At 42.5% G+C, this 24,887-nt stretch overlaps 1 protein-coding gene across 8 annotated transcripts in view; it reads right to left on the reverse strand.

The window, feature by feature from the left end:
- The window catches only part of PROM1 (prominin 1), a 243,472-nt gene that overhangs the window by 40,869 nt on the left and 177,716 nt on the right, over positions 1–24,887 (reverse strand). For 6 of the 8 annotated variants that reach the window (XM_081207634.1, XM_081207635.1, XM_081207636.1 and 3 more), the window contains 6 exons: positions 17,317–17,375; positions 14,030–14,056; positions 9,869–10,074; positions 5,077–5,197; positions 3,221–3,284; positions 658–747 (listed from right to left, as the gene is read on the reverse strand). In XM_081207634.1, coding sequence (XP_081063760.1) covers positions 658–747; positions 3,221–3,284; positions 5,077–5,197; positions 9,869–10,074; positions 14,030–14,056; positions 17,317–17,375 — 567 coding nt within the window. The remainder of the gene's footprint in view (positions 1–657; positions 748–3,220; positions 3,285–5,076; positions 5,198–9,868; positions 10,075–14,029; positions 14,057–17,316; positions 17,376–24,887) is intronic. The other 2 variants (XM_081207638.1, XM_081207637.1) reach the window with 1 other exon arrangement.

Here is a 24,887-nt window from a genome sequence, read left to right on the forward strand (position 1 = left end):
GATCGCTGCGCATTGAAAGCAGCAATCCCTCTTGCTGTTCTGGCTTCTGGGATAGCTGCGCAGCCTGCATTCGCTCCATAAGACGCACACACATTTCCCCTTACTTTTTAGGAGGGAAAAAGTGAGTCTTATAGAGCAAAAAATACGGTATATTTTTTGGGGGGGAATGAACGAATTCCTATGCCCCACAAATAACCCAGAGATGCATTTAAAATAAAAGCACACATTCTACTCATGTAAAAACACGCTGATTCCCGGACCGTCTGTGGGCTGGACTGAGAAGGCAATTGGGCCAGATCCGGCCCCCTGGCCTTAGGTTGCCTACCCCTGGTTTAACCCATGATGTGACAGTCACACCTCCAGAATCCCATTCGGGGAAAAGGTGAGGCAAGGTTAAGCAGCCACACACTCCTAAAAGTTTAATTTATTAAAATCAATAAATGACCACCTTGTGGATTTTTAATCCAAAGGGACTACATTACGAACACATAAAGAAATATTTCAAAGTGCGTGCAGTCCAAGCTGCATAGGGGCTGCCATTCAACCAACTTGGGAGCCCGAGAGCGTGAAATGAGTTGATCCCGGCCGTATTGCAGGAGCTCCCATCAGAACGTATGAAGTGGACAAGTAGATTGGCAATGACAGCGGTCTGCTTACCTCCTGCCATGGTTAGGGCTCCATCGAGCGCAGGGCGCACCTCCTTTGCCAGCTGCTCTTGGACTCTTCTGCCAAGCAATGGCCCAACATCTGTTAGAAAAGGGCACAGGGAGAAATAATCCGATCTAAATGGCTGCTTGATACAGTTGGGCATTGTGACATTAACATGAGAGTGCTGGAGGTGAAATAGTTAAACAGGTTACCCAATCAGGACCCAGGGGGGTGGAGTCAGAGGGACTATAAAACCAGCTCTGGGGGGAGTTCGTGGAAGAGTTCGTTGGGAGGTTGGTTGGAGTGGAAGTGAATTGGGATAGAGTTTGTGGGTAGGTTGAGTTAGTGTAGTGAAATAGGCTGAGTCAGGAACAGTTAGGGGCTAGGGGGACAAGTAAATATCTGAGAGGTGGTTTAGTAAGTGAGAGCAGGTAGCAGAAGTTATTAGTCTGGATAGGCACCCCATGAATGTAATTGACTGATACTGTTTATGAAACCACAGGCTTGTTAAACTGCAATAAATAAACAAAGGTTTATGTTCCAATTTAACCCTGGCTGGACTCAGTATTGTACCAGGTAGGGCCTGGGTGGTGGCAGCGAGAAATAAAGTGGTGGCACAGGGATTAATAGACGGTGAAACGTCCGGGGACCTTGTGTGATCACCACGGGCATCACCAACATGGCATGCAATGATTAAATGCTAGTGGACTGGACTAGCACATTTTACACTGCATAGAGCTGGTATCTTTTATATTCCTCCCCCCCCCATAAAAATTGAAGAATAAAAACTGGAAACAGGAAGAGTGCTGTCATTTGATTGCACTGGATTTAAAAGTTGCAGTGCTATTTGTAACCATGACACAATTTGCAGTTGAAGGACAGTTGAGTATTGGCTGCCTTAGTATTGTCTAAGTGAGAGCTGGACCATAAAGAAGGCTGATCGCCGAAGAATTGATGCTTTTGAATGATGGTGCTGGAGGAGACTCTTGAGACTCCCATGGACTGCAAGAAGAACAAACCTATCCATTCTGAAGGAAATCAGCCCTGAGTGCTCACTGGAAGGACAGATCCTGAAGCTGAGGTTCCAATATTTTGGCCACCTCATGAGAAGAGAAGACTCCCTGGAAAAGACCCTGATGTTGGGAAAGATGGAGGGCACAAGGAGAAGGGGATGACAGAGGACAAGATGGCTGGACAGTGTTCTCGAAGCTGCTAACATTAGTTTGACCAAAGTATCGTCCTCATGCTTTTTGAGATAGAAACCATTGAAAAGCATTTCTTCCTCCTCTTTCTGAAGAGACTTCCTAAGCTAAAATGACCCACCTAGAATACGCCAACTGCCAGTACTCCCATCATTAGGACCTTAAAGCAACAGTAGGTTGCAAAGGTAAATTTTCCTTTTAGTGTTATGTCCAAAAGAGCCTTTGCTCTAAAGAGAAACTGTACGAACAGACCTCATGTTTATTGAAGCATGGCAGTTCAGTTGCTCATGGCCACCCTATTTTTAGGTCTGAGATCATGAAGATCAAAAGGAATAAAGACAGATGCCGCCTCCCTGTCCTGAAGTCTTTGCCACCTTGAAATTTGGGGGAGATCTCATTTCTCCTCCGGCAATTGCATGTTCCACTTTAGGGAAGAATGCCTTTATTTGGAGAACCACTGTTTCATCCTGCAATGTGCAAACTATGAGGCTCTTGTCCATGGTATATAACCCAAACTCCCTCCCTAAAGATGTTTACCTGGCATCAGTCAGAGTTAACCCGTTTGCCCTGTGCTTTTAATGGTTTAAAAAAATCTCTTTACTTGTTTTTAGCAGTTTTTGCTGCTTTTATCCCAACGGTTTTATTGTTGTTTATTTTAATAGGTGTTTTTTTAAATGCTTGCAAGTCACCTTGAATATGCTCATATAAAAATGGCAAGGTTTTGCATTCTAAATTCTAATAAATGATAAAAATTACAGTAGCTAGTGGTTCTCTCCTGCTTGTTATCTCACATGAAAAATATCCATGCATACGCTCCATTCCAAGAGCTCAGGTATGACTTTCATGCTGTGCTAGAGAATTCCCTAAGGAACACACACAGAATCCCTTCTTTAAAAAGCAGATAAGAATTTACTTTTCTAGCTGAAACTGAGAACGACTGGAGCAAAGCAATGCTAATGTTGTTTCATTATAAAGGGTGATATTCAATGTTAGTCATAGGCGGAATAGACTGACAGGAATCAATGGACTCAAGTAACTTTACATCCAATGTATTTTCAATGGGTTTACTCCAGGTAACTTCGCTGGATATTACCCAAATAATTTTTTTTGGTGTTTAATATAATCCACTTACAACCACAAGTTTGTTTCAGATCTTGGTAAAAACCTAGGTTCATTCTGTTAACACATAAACCTGCTATTTTAATACTTCAGTATTTTCTTGGTTATTATAAATTGTATTTAGAATTTATATGATGTATTTCAGCTGTAATGTTTCCAAATTTCATGCAGGTGAGCTGAGATTGAGAGAACAGTGGTTTCCCTAAGGAAAGTTTTATGTACTCCAATGAAATGCTGTTGATTATACTTACTATTAAGGTCAGAAAGTGCTTTCTTCTTGGTAGTGTCATACTGACTCACCAAATAGTCAATTTGCTGCAAGATAAAATAATTAATAGTTTAAATGTTACTTTTTATACATATAGAAGAACACCCCAATACATATCAGCAGCAAGCTCCTTTCTACAGTTTATTCCATTTTGGGACAAGGTGTTCTCTAATGTATGTACTAATTAGACAGCCTTGATTATTCTGTTGAGTGGCTTTCTTGGAAATGAATTCTGCAACCTAAAACAAATCCAAGAATAACTGCTTTATACAGTAAGCTTCAATTAACTATATAGTTCTATCCAACATCATAGCTGTCAACTTACAGATTTGAAAATAAGGGAGCAGCAGCCTCGAAAATAAGGGCTCAGCAGCCAAAATAAGGGATTTTCGGAGCACAGGTATGTTCAGCTTCTGAGCCCCTCCGAGCCAAAGGCAGAAAGCCCAGCCAGCAGCCAAATGAAGCCTCAAGCGGTGGTTCCCACAGCGCAGCAACCCAGCAAAGGGGATGCAGCAAGGAAAACCAACGTCACCTCTCCGCTGGGAAGCGCTGAGCAAAGGCAAGTCCCCAGGCAACGTGGCCGATTTGATCAGCACAAGGCATGCAAGCTCCACCCCCCAGTCGTTCTTAGACTCCTTATTCGGTGAGCAACGCAGCCGAGCAACACAGATGGAGCCTCCCTCCTCCCTGGCCGGCAGGAAGGGAGGGAGAGGAGCTGCTTCCTTTGAAACCCAGGAAATTTAAGGGACATCATCAATAAGGGACAGCAGCGGGACAGAGCGCTGGGATAAGGGACTTTCCTGCCAAATAAGGGACAGTTGACAGCTATGCCCAACATAGCCCAAAACAACATAGCCCAAAACAAGCTGTATTGGTTTTCCAGTTGCCGTGGGCATATACAATCTTTTAGAAAGGTAAATAAAAGCTTGATATTTTTTCTGCATCTGGTGTTTGCTGGCAAAGCTTCCTCTGGAATGTAAAGGGTGAACTCAACCCCTTTGATGATGCTGTGGACACCAGAAATGGTCCCAAGCTCTGTCTGAAGGAGGGTGACCTTCATTCTGTGAAAGACTGGTCAGGCTCCCATCCTCATGATGGAACGAAGTGGTACACCTTTCTGACTCAGCCAATCACGTGTTGGCTTGGGGGTGCTGTCAGTTTGTGCAGCAGCATCAGGAGGGTGGAGCCAACCCACACATTCCCCCAGGCCCTTTTGCGAGTTGTAAATTATTATTATTATTATTATTATTATTATTATTATTATTATTATTATTATTAATTTATACCCCACCCATCTGGCTGAGTTTCCCCAGCCACTCTGGGCGGCTCCCAATCAAGTGTTAAAAACAGTACAGCGTTAAATATTAAAAACTTCCCTGAACAGGGCTGCCTTCAGATGTCTTTTAAAGATAGGATAGCTGCTTATTTCCTTCACATCTGAAGGGAGGGTGTTCCACAGGGTGGGTGCCACTACCGAGAAGGCCCTCTGTCAAAAATAAGGTTTGTTCTTGGATAGGGAACAAAAATGAGGTTTGTTCTTGGACAGAACACTAAGCCAAACCATGACTTGGCTCACAAAAGAGCACTAGCAGCCGAACCAGGAGGGGGAGAAAAACAAACACGTTCATTTCTGGGAGCCCATACATTTGCACAGTCACACTAAGGAATTGTTTGGCTTGGTGTTACTTGCAAACCGACTCATGGTGGCTTGGGTTCTACCATACCGAGAGCACAAACCACTGTTTGATATAATGTCTGAAATCTGCAATTTTGCTATGTGCATTACCGCTGTGCCCACTTTCTTTCTTAACTGCTATAATGAAAAGAGTATCACTTTACCCCAGGTGTCTCATTCAGGAAAATCCTCAGGTCTTTGAAATTACTGTTCACCAGCTTCCTTGCTCCTCTGACTTGACTTGTGAGGTGCTGGTTAGCAGCATAAGCAAAAAGCACACCAATACTATGTGTAGAAGGGGAGGGAAAGCGAAGATTTTACTTTACTGTCGCCAAATAGTTCTAGTTTCAAATCAGAGTAAAACTATTAACATCTACAAAAAGAACAATATCTGATGAAGAAGATAAAAATGCACATTCAAACTTCCAAGACACAATCCATTGTTAACCATTATGTGGGTCAGAGAAGTAGCTGGGACAGAGTTAACTGGACATTCGTGCCAATTATTTAACCAGAATAGTTTTAACTTCAACTTGTCAGACATATGTCTATATTTCCTGTTCCCAAAAATGCATAGGCTAAAGACTAGCAAACTAAAAGAGGATGTTAAGACAACTGGGAAGTTGCCATGATTCTCGTAACAGCTCTCATTGTGCTAAGTCAACATGAACTGCCACTTCTCAAGGGATCTGTCACAACATGGGCTCAACATGCACATATCCAGATATATTCAACCAGATTTTGCAAAATTGTTTTCCATGATGTATTTTGTCACAATCTGGGCACACACTAAAGCATTCACTCAAATGGAAAGCTTGAAAGCTATATATAAACAGCAACAAAATTAGTGGAAAATGTTCGATTATTTGCTATCCGGAATAAGTAAGCTTTTTTTTTAAGGACATAGGGACTTAAAATATGGACTTGTAGTGGTCCACAAATTCAGCTTAATAATTCCTTTGTAAGCCCTCAAGGTACAGAATAGCAGAGAAGCCTGTGCCCTTAGGCCAACTCAACCCATTTATTTTTAATCACGACGATTCCTCCCATCTTCAGGTGAGTGGAGAAATTGTGTCCATAGGTCAAGGGTTACAAGAAAATGAACAGCTTATCCCTCTCTCTGATATAGCCTGGCAGGATGGGGATGAAGACATCTCTTACGTTCTGATCTAGAGTTGCAAAAAGAAGTCACCTCTGGAAAAAGCCTTGACATGATTTTGTAGCTTCTCATATGTACTTTAAATCTAACAGGGTACAACTTGCTATGAACTAAAGCCCACGGATTAGCCCAGGATTTTATTTTTTTTAAAGCTGTCCAATTGGCTTGCGTGGCAGCAGCTGCTTAGACCTGCCTCACAGTGTTTCATGTAACCTCCTATCCAACTTGTGGGCTTCTAATAGCTGGAAATGATGGTGCAATAGATAGACTTTGGTAAGATTCAGCAAAGACTCTTATGTGGGGCTGTGCTCTGCGGATGCCACTATCTCAAGATGATTTGGCAGAAGGCAGAGACTTGGGCACAGAACTGGACACCTACAAGGGTAAGCAATGCTTTCCAGTTTCGCTGCTTGCACAGTCTGTACTGGGGGTTATTATCTATTCTTGGCTGCCTCTAAAAAGGAAAACATTTCACAATGGACAGTCAGACGAAAAGTGTATTTCCAATTCACATGGCTAGAATTACAGTAACAACTATGTTCTTTGGAGGCGATTGTTTCGGTCTTTGTGCTCACACTACAAAAAGGTCAGTAGCTCAATGCACCATGAAGGTTTTCTGTTTGCAAAACTTTGATAATTTCTCATTTTGAGCCTCTCCAACAGAGTGGGAAAAACACTTTACAAAAACGAGGAAAACCAGTCACCCCACTGATCACATTTATGAAGACTATTAAACCGAGTTCTCCTTCATGTTTGGTGATATGAAAAGCAAACTTTTGCTTAACATTCCTTAATAAAGAGATGACTAGACCTTGCTTTCCCATCACACTTTGAGAAGCCAACTGGCCCATGCACAAGCAGAAGATTTCATTAAATATATAAAATGTTTCCATATACAGTACATGTTCAGCAAAGAGGTGGTGGGCGCACATACTCTGGTATGGCGACCCAAGTGCCAATTACTGGGGGGGTGGGGGGTGGAGAGAGACAGAAATCCTGCCTCTGCCCCAAATCCGTGTGGGATGTGATCCATGAGAGGAAGTCAAGTACAACATTCCTTGTAATGCTAGAGAAAACATGTTTGGTCCAGCCAGTCAAAACTTCCTGTTCCTCCTGGGTGGAGCATCCTTCCTTTTGCATGTGATAGAAAGTGGGCGTGACTTTACCTGTCCAGGTTACAAAAGGCTGAGTCACGCAGCACACGTCCCTCTTTTTTGACTTCTTTCTTTGTTTGACCAGCTTTTAGCTAGGACTGCTCTGCTAGCTCTCAGCTAGCAGAAGCACTGGCATTATTCCCCCATATGAGGTAGATCCACATGTACATATTTCTAACTAAGTCTGCCTTCAGGAATCCAACTGTGAACTGATGTGAGTAAACTTCTTTTATGGACTTTGGATAAGATTGTGGTGACTTTATTATTTTAAGAGGGATTCAAGGGAATTTACCAGGAACGTACAATTCAATCTGAGACAGATTGAACTGTGTAATAATGAGAGGCTCACACGAGCCTGCAACCAGCTATCTGCTGTGCATGTAAGAAGGGGAATGCAACTCTGCTCCATAAAGGAACTTGCTAGTGCAAGTTAGGAAGGATATTAATAAATAATATATCCTCTCCTGACATCCTGAACATTCCCACAATCAGCACAAGGGCAGGATTCAGAAGGAAAGACATACCCAGAAGCCTCTTTTCTGGCAACAATTGCCCTCGTGGAAGGGGAACAAAATATTTTAGAAAAGCCTGCTTAATGTTCAAGGGTTCTGTCTCTCTTCCACCAGAAGCTAAAGGCTCCTACATGTGTGTTTACTCACTCAAAGACAGCAGACTATGGGGCTACAATTGGAAAGACCCCTTTTCCATGGGTCCTTGCAACCACAAATGTACCCTTTATTCTCTTCCGTACAAGATAATGGAAACCACTTGCTTCTTTTAGGTGAAAACAAAAAGCTACAATTAGACAAAATGTTGAGGATTGTGTGCATATACGTGCATAACCCTTGATATCTGTTTCCAAAACTCTGGTGAATGAAAGGACAAGAACAGAGGACATTTTAGGAATGTTCCCGACTGCAGCCCTGGACAGAGGTAGCCCACAGAGGTTAATGGGAATCAATTGTGTTAAGAGACAAAATGACCAGAGCTGCTCATTTCCTTTAGAGACAGGCTATCCTTGGTTCCTATTGGACTGGCTCAGAAATGAGTTAAGACCATTACCCAAAAACTGGTAAACAGTTTGGTTCATCACCTTAAGTCCAGCACTGAACAGGATGCTAGGTGAACCAAAATAATATGGCCTGTGGGTCACCTGTGGACCACAATCTACTTTCTGCCCACATGACTCAAGGTGACGGAAAGTTCAAACCAGGGTTTAATTCTGGAATCCTGAGTCAGCTCCATCAACCATAAAGTGCTATATATTGCTAAGTTAGGCTGTGCTGCCCACACTGGGAAACATGCTTTGTTATGTTAGAGAGTACAGTCTAGTCATGAAGGGGCCAGGGGTTCCGACCGCTTCTAGCTCATAAGGAAAAAGCAGGATCAAGTTTCGCATTGCCCGTCCTCAGCAACAAAACGGATACATTCAGAATGAAAACGGAAGCAGCCTTTTGTTCAAGAAAGCACATACAAAATTAAAATTGATGCAGGTATGATACATTGATTTTGCAGTGAAAAAGCTAGCACAGGCAGTTCTTATTAAAAAAATGGCAAAGGCCTTGCGCGCTCAGTTCCAGAACAATAATCATAGAGTGAAGCTGTATGGTCAGCAGTCTCACACGATGTTATTCTCTTCTGTATTGTACACTGTAGGCTTCACCTGGGGGACTGACTGAATTACCGGCTCCTCACATTCAAATCCTACAAAAACAACATGAGCTATCCTAGAACCTTTTCCTTGGCAATGCTAGTTTTGCTATTGCAGAGTGGGAATGCATTAAAAGATAGATTTTAGGGGGACCCCACTAAACCCTGGAAATTAATAAACTGTAGGATTTTGATTAATTGGGATATGGATGAAAGTACAAACTCCAGAGCTGTGTCAGACAAGGAATCCCAGGGCTGACTTATGCAAACCAGTCTGGCTGGCAAATCTTGTTGATGGGCCATCTGAGAAGAATCCTTTGGCCTGGGGAGACTGATGGGGCCAGGGTAACTGGGTGTGAGATGACAGGAAAAGGGAGTTTTTCAATAAGGTGTTCTGGGAAGAAGAAAGAATGGGATCCATCTTGGGCAGGCTGGCTGAAGGCTCGCTGGGACTCCAAGATGGCTTGGACTCCAGGGCTTCACTGTTGTGGGAGACAAGCTCGTTTTGAAATGACCATGCTGTAAGATCTGAATTCCCTCCATGCAGACTGAAGGTGTAAACAGGTGAATAAACCATATTTCTTAAAGCATGACAGTCTCTGCCGTGTCTCAGTTCTCCAAAGGAACACAGACCCTGGGTGAGTGCCTGGAACCCCCTGGAATCTGGCAGAGAGTGGGGGGTGGTGGCTTTTGTAACAATATTCTATATCCTCAACTATCATTAGTACAAAGTGGTACATTCTAACAACTAAACACATCCAATGGGCCTGCTGATCCTGTAGCTTGGCTCCAGATCTTTCAGTATAGTTATGCAGTCAGCCTGTGGGCATCAAACAGAGCGGCTCCCTTTTAATTAGTGACTTTTATCTCCCTTAAACTTGCGCACATTATTCCCAGCCCAATAAAAACTCCATAAATAATAAACCAGACTTAACCCACCTTGCTTATATGGCAAAGCAAAATTCACACTGTGAGCAGCTTGGCTATACTTGCCTGATGATTAAAGCGGCAACGAAAAGTACTGTAGCAAAGCAGCCCCTCTGACAGTCTGCATTTTTCTTCTGTCTTTGGTGCATCTCCCCACCACAGTTCTCACAGCAACGGCACATGCAGAAGCAGAGCCCCACCAGAGGCAGCAACAGAACAAACAGCACTCCCAGAGCAGCAGAGACTATAAAACCGATCTCATAGTAAACTGCCTGCAATGCGGACAGAAACAATAGCAAAAGCAGATATATTATAACTGAGATTCACATTACAGACATAGTTTCAAAACCGAACTCAGACTACATGCTGGAGGAAAAGAATTGTGCGATGAAAGGGGCTGACTAACTAAGTCAGCACGCTGGATGGAAGTACAATGGTGCCTCGCAAGACGAAAAGAATCTGTTCTGTGATTCTCTTCGTCTAGCGGTTTTTTCGTCTTGCGAAGCAAGCCCATTGAAGGATTAGCGGATTAGCGCTATTAGCGGCTTTTAGCGGCTTATCTGCTGATCAGATCAGCTGATAAGCGGCTTAGCGGCTTAGAAAAAGGGGGGGGGAAGAAAAAAAACCAGCAGGAACTCGCAAGACATTTTCGTCTTGCGAAGCAAGCCCATAGGAAATTCGTTTTGCGAAGCACCTCCAAAACGGAAAACTCTTTCGTCTAGCGAGTTTTCCGTCTTGCGAGGCATTCGTCTTGCGGGGCACCACTGTACAACTTTTGCCCAATTGGAGAGGCACTGTGCAGTATTGATCCGGCTTTCTCAGCTAAAGGAACTGACATCATCCCAAGGGATGAATGATGCACATTCCCGGATGCAGCCCACACTACAGAGGAGAGGGGCAGGAAAAGTCTAGCAGCAGCATAATCCCATCCTTGAGCTGCAACTGTACAAACTGGAACATGGGGTACTAGAAAATTATTAACTAGGATATCCTGGAGTTGCAAAGAAGAATCCTTCCCATTGTTCTGGAAAATGATAAGAACAATACATTTGTTAGTCCAAGAAAGAAGCGAGCTGGCAGTTCTAATTTGGAGGCCAGGAAGGACACCGCTGCACTATGTGTCCCGTCCCGTCCCCCCTAAAATACACTTTGAAAAGTCGTCTGTGTTAGTTAGGAGTTCTCGTAGTGCACACTGTAGCGCTGCAAAAAGGGACACAGTCTGGAAAATCCTACATTAAACCAACAGTTCTCAAAGGGAGTCATGCCTAAAGGCTTTCTTGACTGATACAAGACTATGTACTTTCTGCACTAAAAAACGCCCCCTGAGTTTTGCAAGTTTTTAAACAGAGGTTGGATGTCCATCTGTCATGGGTGCTTTAGCTGAGGTTGGAGTAGATGATGCTTGGGTCCCTTTCAACTCTATGATTCTACTCAAGTTAACACAACTTCTCTTATTTTGCCTAATTTATTCTGTTTCTGCTAGTTGTAGCAAGACACACTACGGTGCCATCCTTGACCATTGACGATCCGAGTCAGCAACCCTCCCCAGGTTATGAGGACCAATGCAAGACATAAAAAGGGAAACGTAAAGGGACCTCTGACCATTAGGTCCAGTTGTGGCCAACTCTGGGGTTGTGGCGCTCAGCTCGCTTTATTGGCCAAGGGAGCCGGCGTCATGTGGCCAGCATGACTAAGCTGCTTCTGGCTTAGTCAGAGCAGCGCATGGAAACGCCGTTTACCTTCCTGCCGGAGCGGTACCTATTTATCTACTTGCACTTTGACGTGCTTTCGAACTGCTAGCTGGGACAGAGCAATGGGAGCTTACCCCATCGCAGGGATTCGAACCACCGACCTTCTGATCGGCAAATCCTAGGCTCTGTGGTTTAACCCACAGCGCCACCCATGTCCCAATGCAAGACATAGGGCTGGTTTATTTCATACTTGTGAACATTCCCTTGCTCCTTCAAGCTTGTTTCCTCTGAAGCAACCTCACATGGATGCATGTGATTGAGGAGTTAATTATTAAAATGTTAAGGGTAAATTAGCTCCAGAAAGGGAAAGCGCTGCAGAGCAGAACTGCACACTGAAAACACTCTAGGCTGTTTTCTGACATTCCACACAATTGCAATAATGTACTTCAACATAAACCTAAGCCAGCATGGGTGTTGCTGCCTCTGCAGTTTCCCCCCACATCAGTTCAGGTGTAAATGGATCCACCCACATGGCTCGTTCTTTGGCATTTACCTGCCTTTAGAGGTACACTGCTTATGTGGTATGTAAATACAGGATCCAGATCAGCACTTTTAGAAATAACCTAAAACAGCATGAAAGCAACTGTAGAGGTAGCAAGAGCCACACTAGTACAGCTCAGCAGTGCGTGAAGGGATTTCCAAGTAAGAGACAGAAATAGGAACTCAAGAGTACTGCAGTTTAAGCACTAGGAATGGAAATATCCCTACAAATAGAAATGCAACCATGAGGAAAGGTAGCTGGATGTCTTGAAGCCAAGCACTGGTGTGCACTTCTTGCACACATAATTAAGAATGCCTGGGAAGAACTTGGGGTCACAGAAGAAGCTCATCTTAAGGTCAGAAGGGAATAAACTTCACACAATGCAATTAGCTTGAGGAATTCGCAAGTGGAAGACGTGATGGTGACCTCTGCCTTAGTAGCTTTATGAAAGGGGCTAGACATTGTTTGCTGCCAGCTATGACAGCACTATACAATTTGTAAGATAACCAACCTCATATAACTAACATGTTGAAATCTAAATAATGCATGAATGAGCTCATACCATAGAGTAAGCTGTTCTGCCCGGTTTAGTGAGGTCACTTCCCCTGGCCTTGGGAGGAAATGGGCAATCAAGCTTATTTTTTCAACATTCAGTCTACCTGACAAGCTCAGCATGTGAGGAGGTCTGAGCTGGTTGCTCCAAGCTCACACTACATGGCTCTCACAGGCCACTCTTGAGTTCCTATACCAATAATTTAGGACTTTTCACCAATCTAACTAAGCCTAGTTTTACTGCCTGTGCAACTTTCTGAAGCACGTCAATCTGACCTTTGAAGAGGGAAGCTTTGGAACTCACTTTAAAGGGCCCCTTTACAGTCTATATCTGGCCAACGACGGTCCAGGAATCAGCATGTTTTTAAATGAGTAGAATGTGTCCTTTTATTGAAAATGCATCTCTGGGTTATTTGTGGGGCATAGGAATTCGTTCATACAGTATATATATTTTTCAAAATATAGTCTGGCCCCCCACAAGGTCTGAGGGACAGTGGACCGGCCCCCTGCTGAAAAAGTTTGCTGACCCCTGGTCTAGACAACCCTTTGATCTAGCAGGAGACTTGCATGTTCTGAAGACCCTTCCTTGATTTTTGATGCCAGCTGGGCAGTGCATTGTCCTCGTGACTATTATGTGAATCACTTTCATTTACCAACTTGGAAAATGTTTTTGTTTTGTAGATTAGCTGGCTTCTCTCCCACTGCTATTGCACATTTGTGAGTGCCCGCCTATTAAAAGCACAGAGGGAGAAGAGCAGTCGGACACCTTCCTCCAGGGCTGGTTGCAAGCCAGTTTCCCACCAGCTACATTTACTCATGCTCCAGTTCTACTCTCAGTGAATCTGCTTCAGATTCCCCCATTTCCTCAATGAAAATAGCTCTAAGTGCAAACAACTGCAACACATGGCCATTTATACCAGTGACCTAATTACAGTAACAAGGAGAGTTAACGATTTTTGTTAGATAGCGGGAAATGGGAATGTTAGGTTCCTTTCGAAAACCACAACAAAATATATCAACTAACCAAATTAACAATTCTGAAAATACTCCACCTTAAACGTTAGAACCCATGATCAGAAGAGGTTACATGTTAGTTAAGATAGGCTTGCCATACGTCAGGAAAATTCCTGACATCTCCTGGTTTTCAGATCTAAAAATGGCGTCGGGGGGAATTTTGCCGAATTGGTGAAATGTCTGGCATCACGATGGAAAAAGCAGCAGAAAAAGTCCCAAAAGCTTAAAATCACTATTGGGAGGGTAGGTTTTCCCCCAAAAGCTCAACAATTTGGGTTTGTCCCCCCCAAAAAAATTTTGGTGGTCTCCTAGAAAAAGCTCAACACTTGCAGGTGTCAGGAATTTTACTTTTTGAAATATGGCAACACTAGTTGAGAATATATATTTTTTCCAAACAAAGTGTGCATTGGAAACAATAAAAGGTTTTACCTGAAGGGTGAGGACAACATTTTCTGGCTGTGGAAGTCAAGGCAGATGGAAAGTATATATGATGCGGAGGCAGCATGCATAAAAAGAATGCAGGTGAGCAATAAATTAAGCACCCAAAGATAATGTTTACGATGCCCATCAAAGTAAAAAACAATGCACAAGGTCAGTAAGCAGTTTAGCACATCAGGTATTCACACACAAAACCATGATGCAGTGTAGTTCCAGAGGCATCTTGCCAATTTTGCAAAATCAAATGGTTTAGGATTTTCATGGCTTTTACTTAATTGTATTCAATTTGCACTTTGTGTTCTGTCAAAGAGGGCCAGATGCAGAATAGCTGGCATTTTCTTCCCAATTCCTCTGACTTGAACACTACAAAACAACTCATTTCTATTACTGTTTGGACTACTGTTTTCCATCACAAAAGTGGTGGAATTTATTTATTTTTACACCCTGGAGAATGTTACACTTAAGTCTGCAACCCTAACCCCATTTATCTGAGAGTAGGTCCCACTGAATTCAACAGGACTTGCTTCTGAATAAACATGGTTATGTAAGACGTGTTGTTTACCACCTTTAAAACTGAACAACCTTATCTAGGGAATTGAGTTCCCTGTGGTATTTAATCGAAGCAGCTGGGCAAATGGAGCAGCAAAGTGCTGTTTGCCTCAAACCAGGGAAGGAATCACCTTGCATGAGGAGAGGTGTTAAGTAGGAGGAAGAGTCAGAATTTGAAGTGAGGGTGATGTTCAGCTGTGCAAACAGCATGCTACACACACACAAGAGCACATGTGCACAGGTCTTGATGTTCTGAGAAAGTCACTCTTTATCAAGGGCATCTTTTGTGTTTGACCCTATTGTCTGGCTTGGGAAAATCTCCCCCTTCCCTTCCCAGCCGTGGTGGTAGTGATGAAGGCACAAAGGGTGATTTGTCCCCTTCTGTCTCTGGAATAGTGCACCAGGGCACGAAGCCTGGACACTAGGATTGATGTTGCTCTTCCATGATTCCTTGAGTTTTAAACCACACAGCACTGAAACCCAGTGCATCAGGAAAAAAGAAGGAGCAAAGAGACAAACTTTCCTCCTCTATTTATTTATCCAAGCTTGGGAGAATTCAATGACTTCACAAGCTCACTTATCATTTAATGCAGGCTTTTACAAATTTCTGAAGTCTGTCTCAAGCCTGGATATTGGGAAACTTTCAATAATGGTTTCTTTTCCACAAAGCACAACCACACACGAGACAAGTATATTATAGCTATTTGCAGCAGCATACACTGTAATGGGACAGAGATTCTTACTTGACTTTCAAGCAGGTAAGCCACTGCTGCTTACTGGGAGAGGCAGTGGCAAGCCAGTGGTCAGCGTGTTGCAAACACAGCAGCAGGGCCAATCTGGTGTTCCTGATGGCATGTTGATACTGCGTCAGCCTGCCCACCACCTTGCATGGTAAGCAGCAGCAACTGATTTGCCTGGAGGTCAGGTAAGCCTCTCTGTCCCACTGCACTGCTTGCTACTGGCCAGTTGTGCAAACCCCAATGCAATTTGAGCAATCAGGAGATAGACTGTCAAAAGAAGGTGAAATCTAGGTCTGCCATATATCCGGACATTACCGGGATTTCAAAGGTGGAATTGACGTCCAGTGGGGATTTCCAAAAGGTGGTGCTTTGTCCTGGCAAGTCATTTGAAAGTTCACCTTTTTTTGCATTTTTGTTTTTTAAGAAGCTCCTGGTTTATACTTTTTTAAATACGGCAACCTGAAGGAATCACAACTATTACTATTTCCTACCTACAAAACTTTTCAAAAGGAGCCCATGATTTACTGACTCCAACACTGATGGTTAAAAGCACCTGAATGATGCCGTGATTGATACAACCAGCATTATTAAGTTTATCAAGTGATTTTCTCTCTTTGTTTTGCATGACACAATTCGAGTCACCTTCTTTCCAAAATAACAAAAAAGCCCTCAAAGGTTTGCAGGCTGCAGCCACTGCTCATGACCATGCCTTTCTGCAGCCATAATTACTATGTTCTGATTAGTCAGAATGGGTGAAGACATCCACAGCTGTGGGCTTCCAAAATTACAGGTAGCATTTCACCCAAAACAAGCACTTAAATGCTCTTTGAAAAGGTAAAAGGACTGGTTCAGTTCAGAAGTCACTGTGCCAATCAAAAACCATGGTTTAGCAATCAGAATCACCTCTGTTTGCACCTCCCCTCCCTACCGCCATGTGAGATAACCATAGTTTGCTGCGAAGGCAAAATTGAACAAACAATGGTTTGCTAGCTAAAGACTGCCTACAAACCAGAAACTGAAGGAGGTGCATAAACCCACAGCACTTATTCCAATCACCAAGTTAGAATCAACTAATCTTTTAAATAAATTTACGCCAGTGGGTTTTCAAGATTTCTGCCTTTAGGGAACACTTTCTGCAGTCTTCCATTCCAACTCTGCATATTGCAAAGAATGCAGGAATAGGTTTTAGAGGGCACAGCCAGCTTTGAACCTCACTGTCACCCTTCATGAACTGAGCATGCACTCGAGAACACACCCAGTAGCCTATAATCACAGGGAAAGATTGGAAGTAGTGGGCAAGCTGTCTTTCAAAGACAGTCGTCTACCCTTCCTGAATGTATAATCAAGAAATACAGTTCGAAAGTCATTCAGTGAAGTTCATTCTACCTTTGCCTGTGCCTATGGCACACACCCCTCCCCCCTACTTGGAAGATGCTCCCTGAAAAGGAGTAGTTATTTTAAAATGGGAAGTGCAGTGTGTAGTGTGTGTCTTCTGGATATGATAATGCAATGAGGAACAAGATATGGGCCAATATCAGATGCTTAATATCCAGTCTCCAGAACTGGAAGACATGGGCTGCATAAATAAAATCTACGCCACGAAGGGAAATACTAACGGGTTCATACATTTTGGTTTGCCTAAAAATCTTTACTCATCAGTATCTTAATCAGCCGTTCAGATGAAATGTCACAGAAAACCCTATGCAAAGGAAGCAAGAGTTTCTATTTACACTGATCAAAAATATCCCCCAAAATCTTCTTGGAAAATATTTGATGCAGAAGCTAAACAAAATGAAACATTTGTGAAAACCTTATCATGCAGTTTTGACACACTTGCATCTGGAAACTAACTATTTAAAAGATAAACAAGAAGCAGATGTGGCAAAGTTAACATACTGTGCTCTGTTGTTTTTGTTAAAAAAATCAGCTCCACAAATAACAGACAAACAGTCATATGCAAACCATAATAAATACACATGAAAGAGTTACCTTTTGATAATCACCAGGGTTTTTGCCAAACGATTGCTGTGTTAGTTTTTTGATAAGATCTGAAAAAAAGCAAGAACACTTCCAAATTTTAGAGAATCAGCTCAAGATTTTTTCAAACAAAATATGCTGATCAAATATCATTGGTGGTTATTGATGAAATACAAGAGTCTCTGTTTACATATGCAGTTTTATACTTGGAGACATAGGGAAATAAATTTTGCTAAAATGTTTAGAGGTCAAAGCTAAGCATTTTATGGGACGTGTTACCCAGCCTTTATCAGCTTGACTTTGTCGAAATTTGGGAGGTCTTTCGACAAACTCCCTATTTCCAGCAGAAAATGAAGTGCTAGAGTGGACTGTACCACTCAGTCCATAGAGATGCGTGTCGTATTTCTGAAACATATAGATAGGTATTATTTATTATTTATTTATTCCATTTATAGGTTATGCTAAGAGATAGTGACTGGCCCAACGTGCACACACATACACTGGAAGAAAGAATTAAAATATCACGGAGATAAGCTGTGGCTCAACTCACTCCCTGTTATGCCAGTTTCTATTTGCTGGGAGGCCTTTTGTTACTTGGAGAGCATTCAAAAATTTGATAAGCTCCTGACATCTGGAATAGTACACTTCACTTCAGGATTTTACCAGCTCATTTTGTCACATATGTAGGCCAGGTCTAAGCGACTAGATGCTGACTAACCTGAAGAATCAACTAAGTTCATATCCATCACAACTGATCCAAAAGTAATCCCTACAGTTTGGCTAGTACAAAGATTCAGCCCAACTTTTATCGTTGTTGGTGGCATTAAGAGCTCTTTAGCTATTGCAGCACAATTTTCAATGTCAGCTAATCAAGAGATGAAAAGTGCCGTATTTTTTGCTCCATCAGACACACCTGACCATAAGATGCACCTAGTTTTTAGAGGAGGAAAGGGGGAAAGCCCCGTTTTTGGGGGATCAGCTCACAGGTCTGCAGCTTCTTTAGGAAAGGAAAGGGAGCCATTTCTACAGTTTCCAGACAGATAATTTAATCAGCCAGTCACATGTCGCTGGGGAAACAAACAGCCTCCATCTGCAGAACATTCAACAATGGAGGCCTGGGCAAGGGGCCGGGGCCGGAAAGGGAGCCAGCGATCGACCACACATTCGCTCCATGAGACGCACAGACATTTCCCCTTACTTTTTAGGAGGAAAAAGGTGCGTCTTATGGAGCGAAAAATACGGCGAATTAATGAAACAGAATTTTTTTGAATTTGCTAATAAACCGGGTTAACTGTTAGCATGGCAACTCAAGAAAGAACGGAAGAATAGGACCATAAATAATGTTGTAGATGAGGATAAGCATTTGACTAGCCCAAAAGAGATAAGACAAGCATTTTTAAAATATACTTCATTATATCATTGTGAGAAGGAGGACTTTAAGATAATGGACTCTTATTAAGGTAATTGTAATATATCCTGAGTATCTAAGGGAAATCAGCAAATTTTGAATGCACCCATATAGATATCGGAATTGCAAATGGCAATAAACCAAATGAAGATGGGAAAAGCACCTGGGCCAGGTGGACGTCTTGCAATTTATTATAAAAAGTTTTAGGAAGCACTTACAGAACCACTTAAGGACACCATAAACAGAACTGATCCCCAAACAAGACTTAACAAAGACAAAAAATTATAGACCTATTTCATTACTGAATTGTGACTACAAACTATTTGCTACAATCTTGGTTTATAGATTGAAAAGGACACTGACTGACTCAGTCCACAGAGACCAGTGTGGATTTTTACCAGGCCAACAAATGAAAGACAATATAAGAAATATAATCAATTTAATAGAGTACCTGAAAGTAAAAAAAAGAAAAACGGGCTACATTAATCTTCCTAGATGTGGAGAAAGCTTTTGACAATATTTCATGGTCATTTATGATTAAGGTTTTAGAGAAAATGGAAATAGGTTATTCTTTCCTAGCAGGAATGAAAGCAATCTATACCGATCAATCTGCAAATATATTAGTAAACAATATTCTTTCAGACAAATGCCAAATAGAGACAAGGCTATCCCTTATCTCCACTTTTGTTTATTATAACATTAGAAATACTGCTTCAGAATATAAGGTGAAATCGGGAAATTAAAGGTACTGAGGTGGGACACAGAGTCTATAAATTAAGGGCATTTACTGACGTGTTGTGGGGGCTGTGGTATTGACCCTGGAACAACCTTTGGAGAACGTTCCCAAAGCATTAGAAGAAATTAAAAGGTTTGGAGAAGTGGTGGGTTTCAAAATAAACTCATTTAAAACAAAATTTTGGTTAAATACATGGATGAGCAGTCAAAAATTTTTTTTAGAAAGGATGTCTGGTTTAAAAATAGGCAAAAAAAGTATGTGGGAATTTGGCTGACAGTAAGAAAGCTCAACCTATTGGAAAATAATTATATTAAATTGTGGGGAAAGGCTAAGAAAGAGTTGGAGATATAGGGGAGAATGAAACTCCCTCTTAGGTAGAATTTCAGCCATTTAAATGAATATACTCCCTAAAATACTGTTTTTATTCCAATCAATCCCGATTGTAAATAATTCAAACTGCTTCAAGGAATGGAAAAAATATATTTCTAAATTCATCTGGCAGGGAAAAAGGCTAAGAATCAAATATAAAATTCTGATAGATACAAAAGAAAGAGGAGGCCAGATTAGCAATTGCATTATGAGGCAGCTTGTTTGTGTTGGTCAAAAGAATGGATTGTATTGGACAATGCAGACATTTTAGATTTAGAAGGTCATAATTTAAAATTCGGCTGGCATGCATGTCTTTGGTATGGGAAGGCTAAAATCTATAAAAGTTTCATGAACCGCATTCTTAGGAAAAATTGGTATAGCGTCTGGGAGACTCTATACAGCTGGGAGACAGTATACAACTGAAAACGCAGGCAGCACTAAGATAAATTCAACAGAATAAATAATTTGTGGTTGATGCTAAAGTGGAAAACTGATTTGAATGGTTATAGTAAAATATTCAGGAATGTATGATATGTAAAATGAACCATGGAAGGAGAAGAAGGAAAGTCACTGGATCCTTTAAAGTTTGTAAAATGTTTATTTTGAAATGTAAAACTGAAAACTTAATAAAATTATTATTATTATTAATAAAAAGAGCTCTTCCCATTGCCCCAAAGTAGAAGCCAATACTGACCACTTGACTGGGTGATAATATTAGAAGCTAGATATATACATGTAGCAGAATGAGGTGGAAGAAACCCTGTGGAATGAGCTGGAATGAGTAGAAGACTACGTTTCTGAACGGCCGTAAACATGAAAAGAGACTCTCTGAAATGACTATCTCATCAGAGAGAGAAATGCTTAAAATGTCTCCCTGTTAAGCTACTTTTCTTCTAGCAGGGTGTTTATACAGAGAGTATTATAACACTCCACCTGCAGTCTACTTACTATCTCCTTCTGCTATGTGCAGAAACCAGGTAAGAACCAGGTCTGTCGGAAAAGCTGGAAACCAAAAATGGCTTTATTGTGAGGACGATGACATCATACATTTACTAATTAACTAAATTACTTTTGCTCTATGCCACAGCAGATGTAGGAGCTCGTTTTGAAAGACTAACAACCCAAGGCTTTGACACAGCACATGTTCTTATAACAGAGGTTAAAAGGGATTTATCTTCTAGAGCTTACTGGAAGGACTAATTACATTAATTCTTTACTCAGTTGCTTTCCTGGTATCCTTGCGTTTTCAAGGATGCCATCTGCCTGATCAGACACAATGCTACCAATGAAGTACTGATACTTTTTGAATACATATATGCATACATGTGTGGGAATCGCTTTGATAAAGTGCTAAAGAAAACTTTATCTGAACTAACAATTGCACTCAGTGTTCGAACACTCAGAAGAACTGGGACATCAATAAATTAAAAAAGGTTTGTGTTGCCACACATCGCTCAGAGACTAAGAGATAGGAAGTAAGAGCAAGGGCTTAGCAATAATCTCTCTAGACATTAAGCACCAACAAAAAAATTGGTTTGTCATTCTTCTGCCAAAAGAGCTTTACAGGAATGGATGACAGGTAAACAGTTTAGCTAATAAACAATGTCTTCTCAGGGTATACAAATTCTCCCATCTGGATGTGCCATGGGCTTACATCAGCAAAGAAGCTTTTTAAACCCCTCTTGCCCTGGAGTTTAAGGTTACGTCACCCTGTTGAAACAGGATCCTGCATTCCAAGATACTTCTAAGCTGGAGTTGGGGAAGAGACATTAAGCTGCACTATACTTTTGATTCTCATGGACCAGAGGAAACTGGCCAGGATGACATGAAACTAGGAATACGGGTTTAAAAAAAATTAAAAGTTGCAACCATCTTAGCATTTAGGCAGCACTGTTTAGAGCATGGGTAGGCAAACTAAGGCCCGGGGGCCAGATCCAGCCCAATCGCCTTCTAAATCTGGACTGTCCAGCGTGTTTTTACATGAGTAAAATGTGGTGGAGTGGTTAAGAGCGGTGGACTCGTAATCTGGGGAACCGGGTTCGCTTTCCCGCTCCTCCACATGCAGCTGCTGGGTGACCTTGGGCCAGTCACACTTCTCTGAAGTCTTTGAGCCCCACTCACCTCACAGAGTGTTTGTTGTGGGGGAGGAAGGGAAAAGAGATTGTTAGCTGCTTTGAGACTCCTTCAGGGAGTGGTAAAGCGGGATATCAAATCCAAACTCTTCTTCTTCTTCTTCTTTTATTTAAAATGCATCTCTGGGTTATTTGTGGGGCATAGGAATTCATCCCCCCCAAAAAAAAATATAGTCCGGCCCCTGCCCCACAAGATCGGAGGGACAGTGGACTGGCCCCCTGCTGAAAAAGTTTGCTGATCCCTGGTTTAGAGTGTTTGGAGCATTTCCTATCTATAGTCATTCTTACAAGGGTAGGCCAGTAAATATGGACCTGAAATTGCACACTCAACCTTATCAGGAAGAATTGGAAACTTCAAACAACTCACTTCTGTGAAAGCAAGAGTCCAGGATAAACAAGACCCTTGAATGTCATCAGCACAGCCTCAAGTCATCAGGAGTACTGGACAGCCCATAATCCTGCAGAGCCTTTTGCCTTTATAACTGAAAATTTCAAAAGGTCCAGTTCATATATTTAATATGGTGCTGTGGTCTAAGCCACTGAATCTAGGGCTTGCCGATCAGAAGGTCGGCGGTTCGAATCCCCACGATGGGGTGAGCTCCCATTGCTCGGTCCCTGCTCCTGTCAACCTAGCAGTTCGAAAGCATGTCAAAGTGCAAGTAGATAAATAGGTACTGCTCCGGCGGGAAGGTAAATGGTGTTTCCGTGCGCTGCTCTGGTTCGCCAGAAGCGGCTTAGTCATGACCCAGAAAAACTGTCTGCATACAAACGTCGGCTCCCTCGGCCAGTAAAGCGAGATGAGCGTCGCAACCCGAGTCGTTCACGATGACTTAATTGTAAGGGGTCCTTTACCTTTTTACATATCTAACATGAGTATAAAATGGCAAACCTGTTGGATACTTGAGCATAACTGAAGAAGAAGAAGAGTTTGGATCTGATATCCCGCTTTATCACTCCCTGAAGGAGTCTCAAAGCGGCTAACAATCTCCTTTCCCTTCCTTCCCCACAACAAACACTCTGGGAGGTGAGTGGGGCTGAGAGACTTCAGAGAAGTGTGACTGGCCCAAGATCACCCAGCAGCTGCATGTGGAGGAGCGGGGAATCGAACCCGGTTCACCAGATTACGAGTCTACCGCTCTTAACCACTACACCACACTGACTCTTGGGATACATTGGGATTGCCTTCAGCCCCTTGATGAGCGTACGCTCAATGACAAACCATATAACATGTGAAACAGCCAATAGAGAGTCTGCACTTTAAATCTTGCCAACTTCTTTCTCACTTACATGATAAAACTAAATTGCGAATGTACACTTCAGGTGAGGGCTCACATTGAGGGAAAATGTACTCTATGCAGATAATCCTCTGCAAGTAGAAAGCTACCACTTGGAGGAGAATTAGAACACAGATCTCTTCTTAACATGCTAACATCTCTGGGTGTGGGCAACTGTTTTGGCATGTAGGTTAACCATCTCAGGCCTTGAACACATCCAAGCCTATTATTCTCCCACATTTCTTCCATGAGGCCTCTCCCTACATTGATATGTAATATTTATATACCACATTTTAATAAAAAGTTATCAAAGCAATTTGCAGAACAAAAGGGGAACTTGCAAATATGTTTCAGCTTGGTACTAGAGGAATATAGCATAGCTACAAAATTTGGGGGTGGGGTGGGGAGAGACTGCTTCAAATGATTCAGCGTTTTACTTTGATTGAAAGACATACTATCCGCCCGATATTGGGAGGGGGGCCTTGCGATGTGTGTGTGATGTCACACGTGTGATGTCATGTGCGTCAGAAGGAGGCCCAATGGGGCCTGCCACCAGAGGGAAGCCCAGTCCCTCAAGATGGGGGGAGCGCTCTGCCCCATCCCCACATACTTTGAGGGGGCTGAGGTGTCATAGAGCTGGCACTTATGTGGAAAGACAAAGCTTTTCTGCCTGCCTGCCTGCCCCCATCAACCAGGTTATTTTTCCACTGCTACTGAAGCTGAGAACAGACAGACAAAGGTTGTCCCACTACAGTGAACGCTTGGGTTGTGAACGTGATCCGTGCGGGATGCACGTTCGCAACCTGCAGCGTTCGCAACCCGCAGTGGCGCGTCTGCACACACGCGGGTTGCGATTTGGCGCTTCTGCACATGCGCGACAGCCGAAACCCAGAAATAACTTGCTCCGGTACTTCCGGGTTTCGGCGGTCCGTAACCCAAAAAAACGCAACCTGATGAGTCTGTAACCTGAGGTATGACTGTATTCTACAAAATGCTTGCTTAGCTAAAATTAAGTATAGCATTAAATACAAGGTCTTTACAATCCTCTTTTTCAAGCATTATTGTGAAGAAGACAGCCGACACATATAGCCACTCCATATTGTTTACACTTCTATAAGTTTCCCCCATCATTATATTTTGCTTATCATGGCTATCCAAAGTTCTTTCTGCAAGCCACCATCTGGTAGGGATTTGCAATAGATTAAGGGCAAGAGTTCAGACGAGTTCAGATGAGGGTGCCACTCAGAATGCCCAGTCTCAACTGGTTAAACTTTCAAAAAGCATATTTTTCACTATTCATTGCCCTGGATTCTCTCTCCAGAACCATAAAACAATTTTTAATCTATACATTCAGCAGTTCCCCACCCTCCCAATAAACTAAAACTCAATTCTGTCAAAATAGAGGTTTGTGCGTGGTGGTTACTCTCATTCAAGAAGATGGGGATGAACTATTCTGGATACCTTTGCATTTTCCCGAAAGCAGGAGTGGCCAATTCAATGCCCACAGGCCACATCTGGCCCCCCAAGTCATTTCCAGCAACCCCCAAAGCCTCCCAGAGATTTGGCTGCCGTGTCCCACTTAAAACAACAATGCCAAGCAGGTGGTGATGTTGGAGCCCCATCACCATGCTGATGAGAGCAGAGAGGTGTCCATCTCTTTGTTC

Source organism: Podarcis bocagei (assembly GCF_964188305.1).
Source record: "Podarcis bocagei genome assembly, chromosome: 9".
NCBI lineage: Eukaryota > Metazoa > Chordata > Lepidosauria > Squamata > Lacertidae > Podarcis > Podarcis bocagei.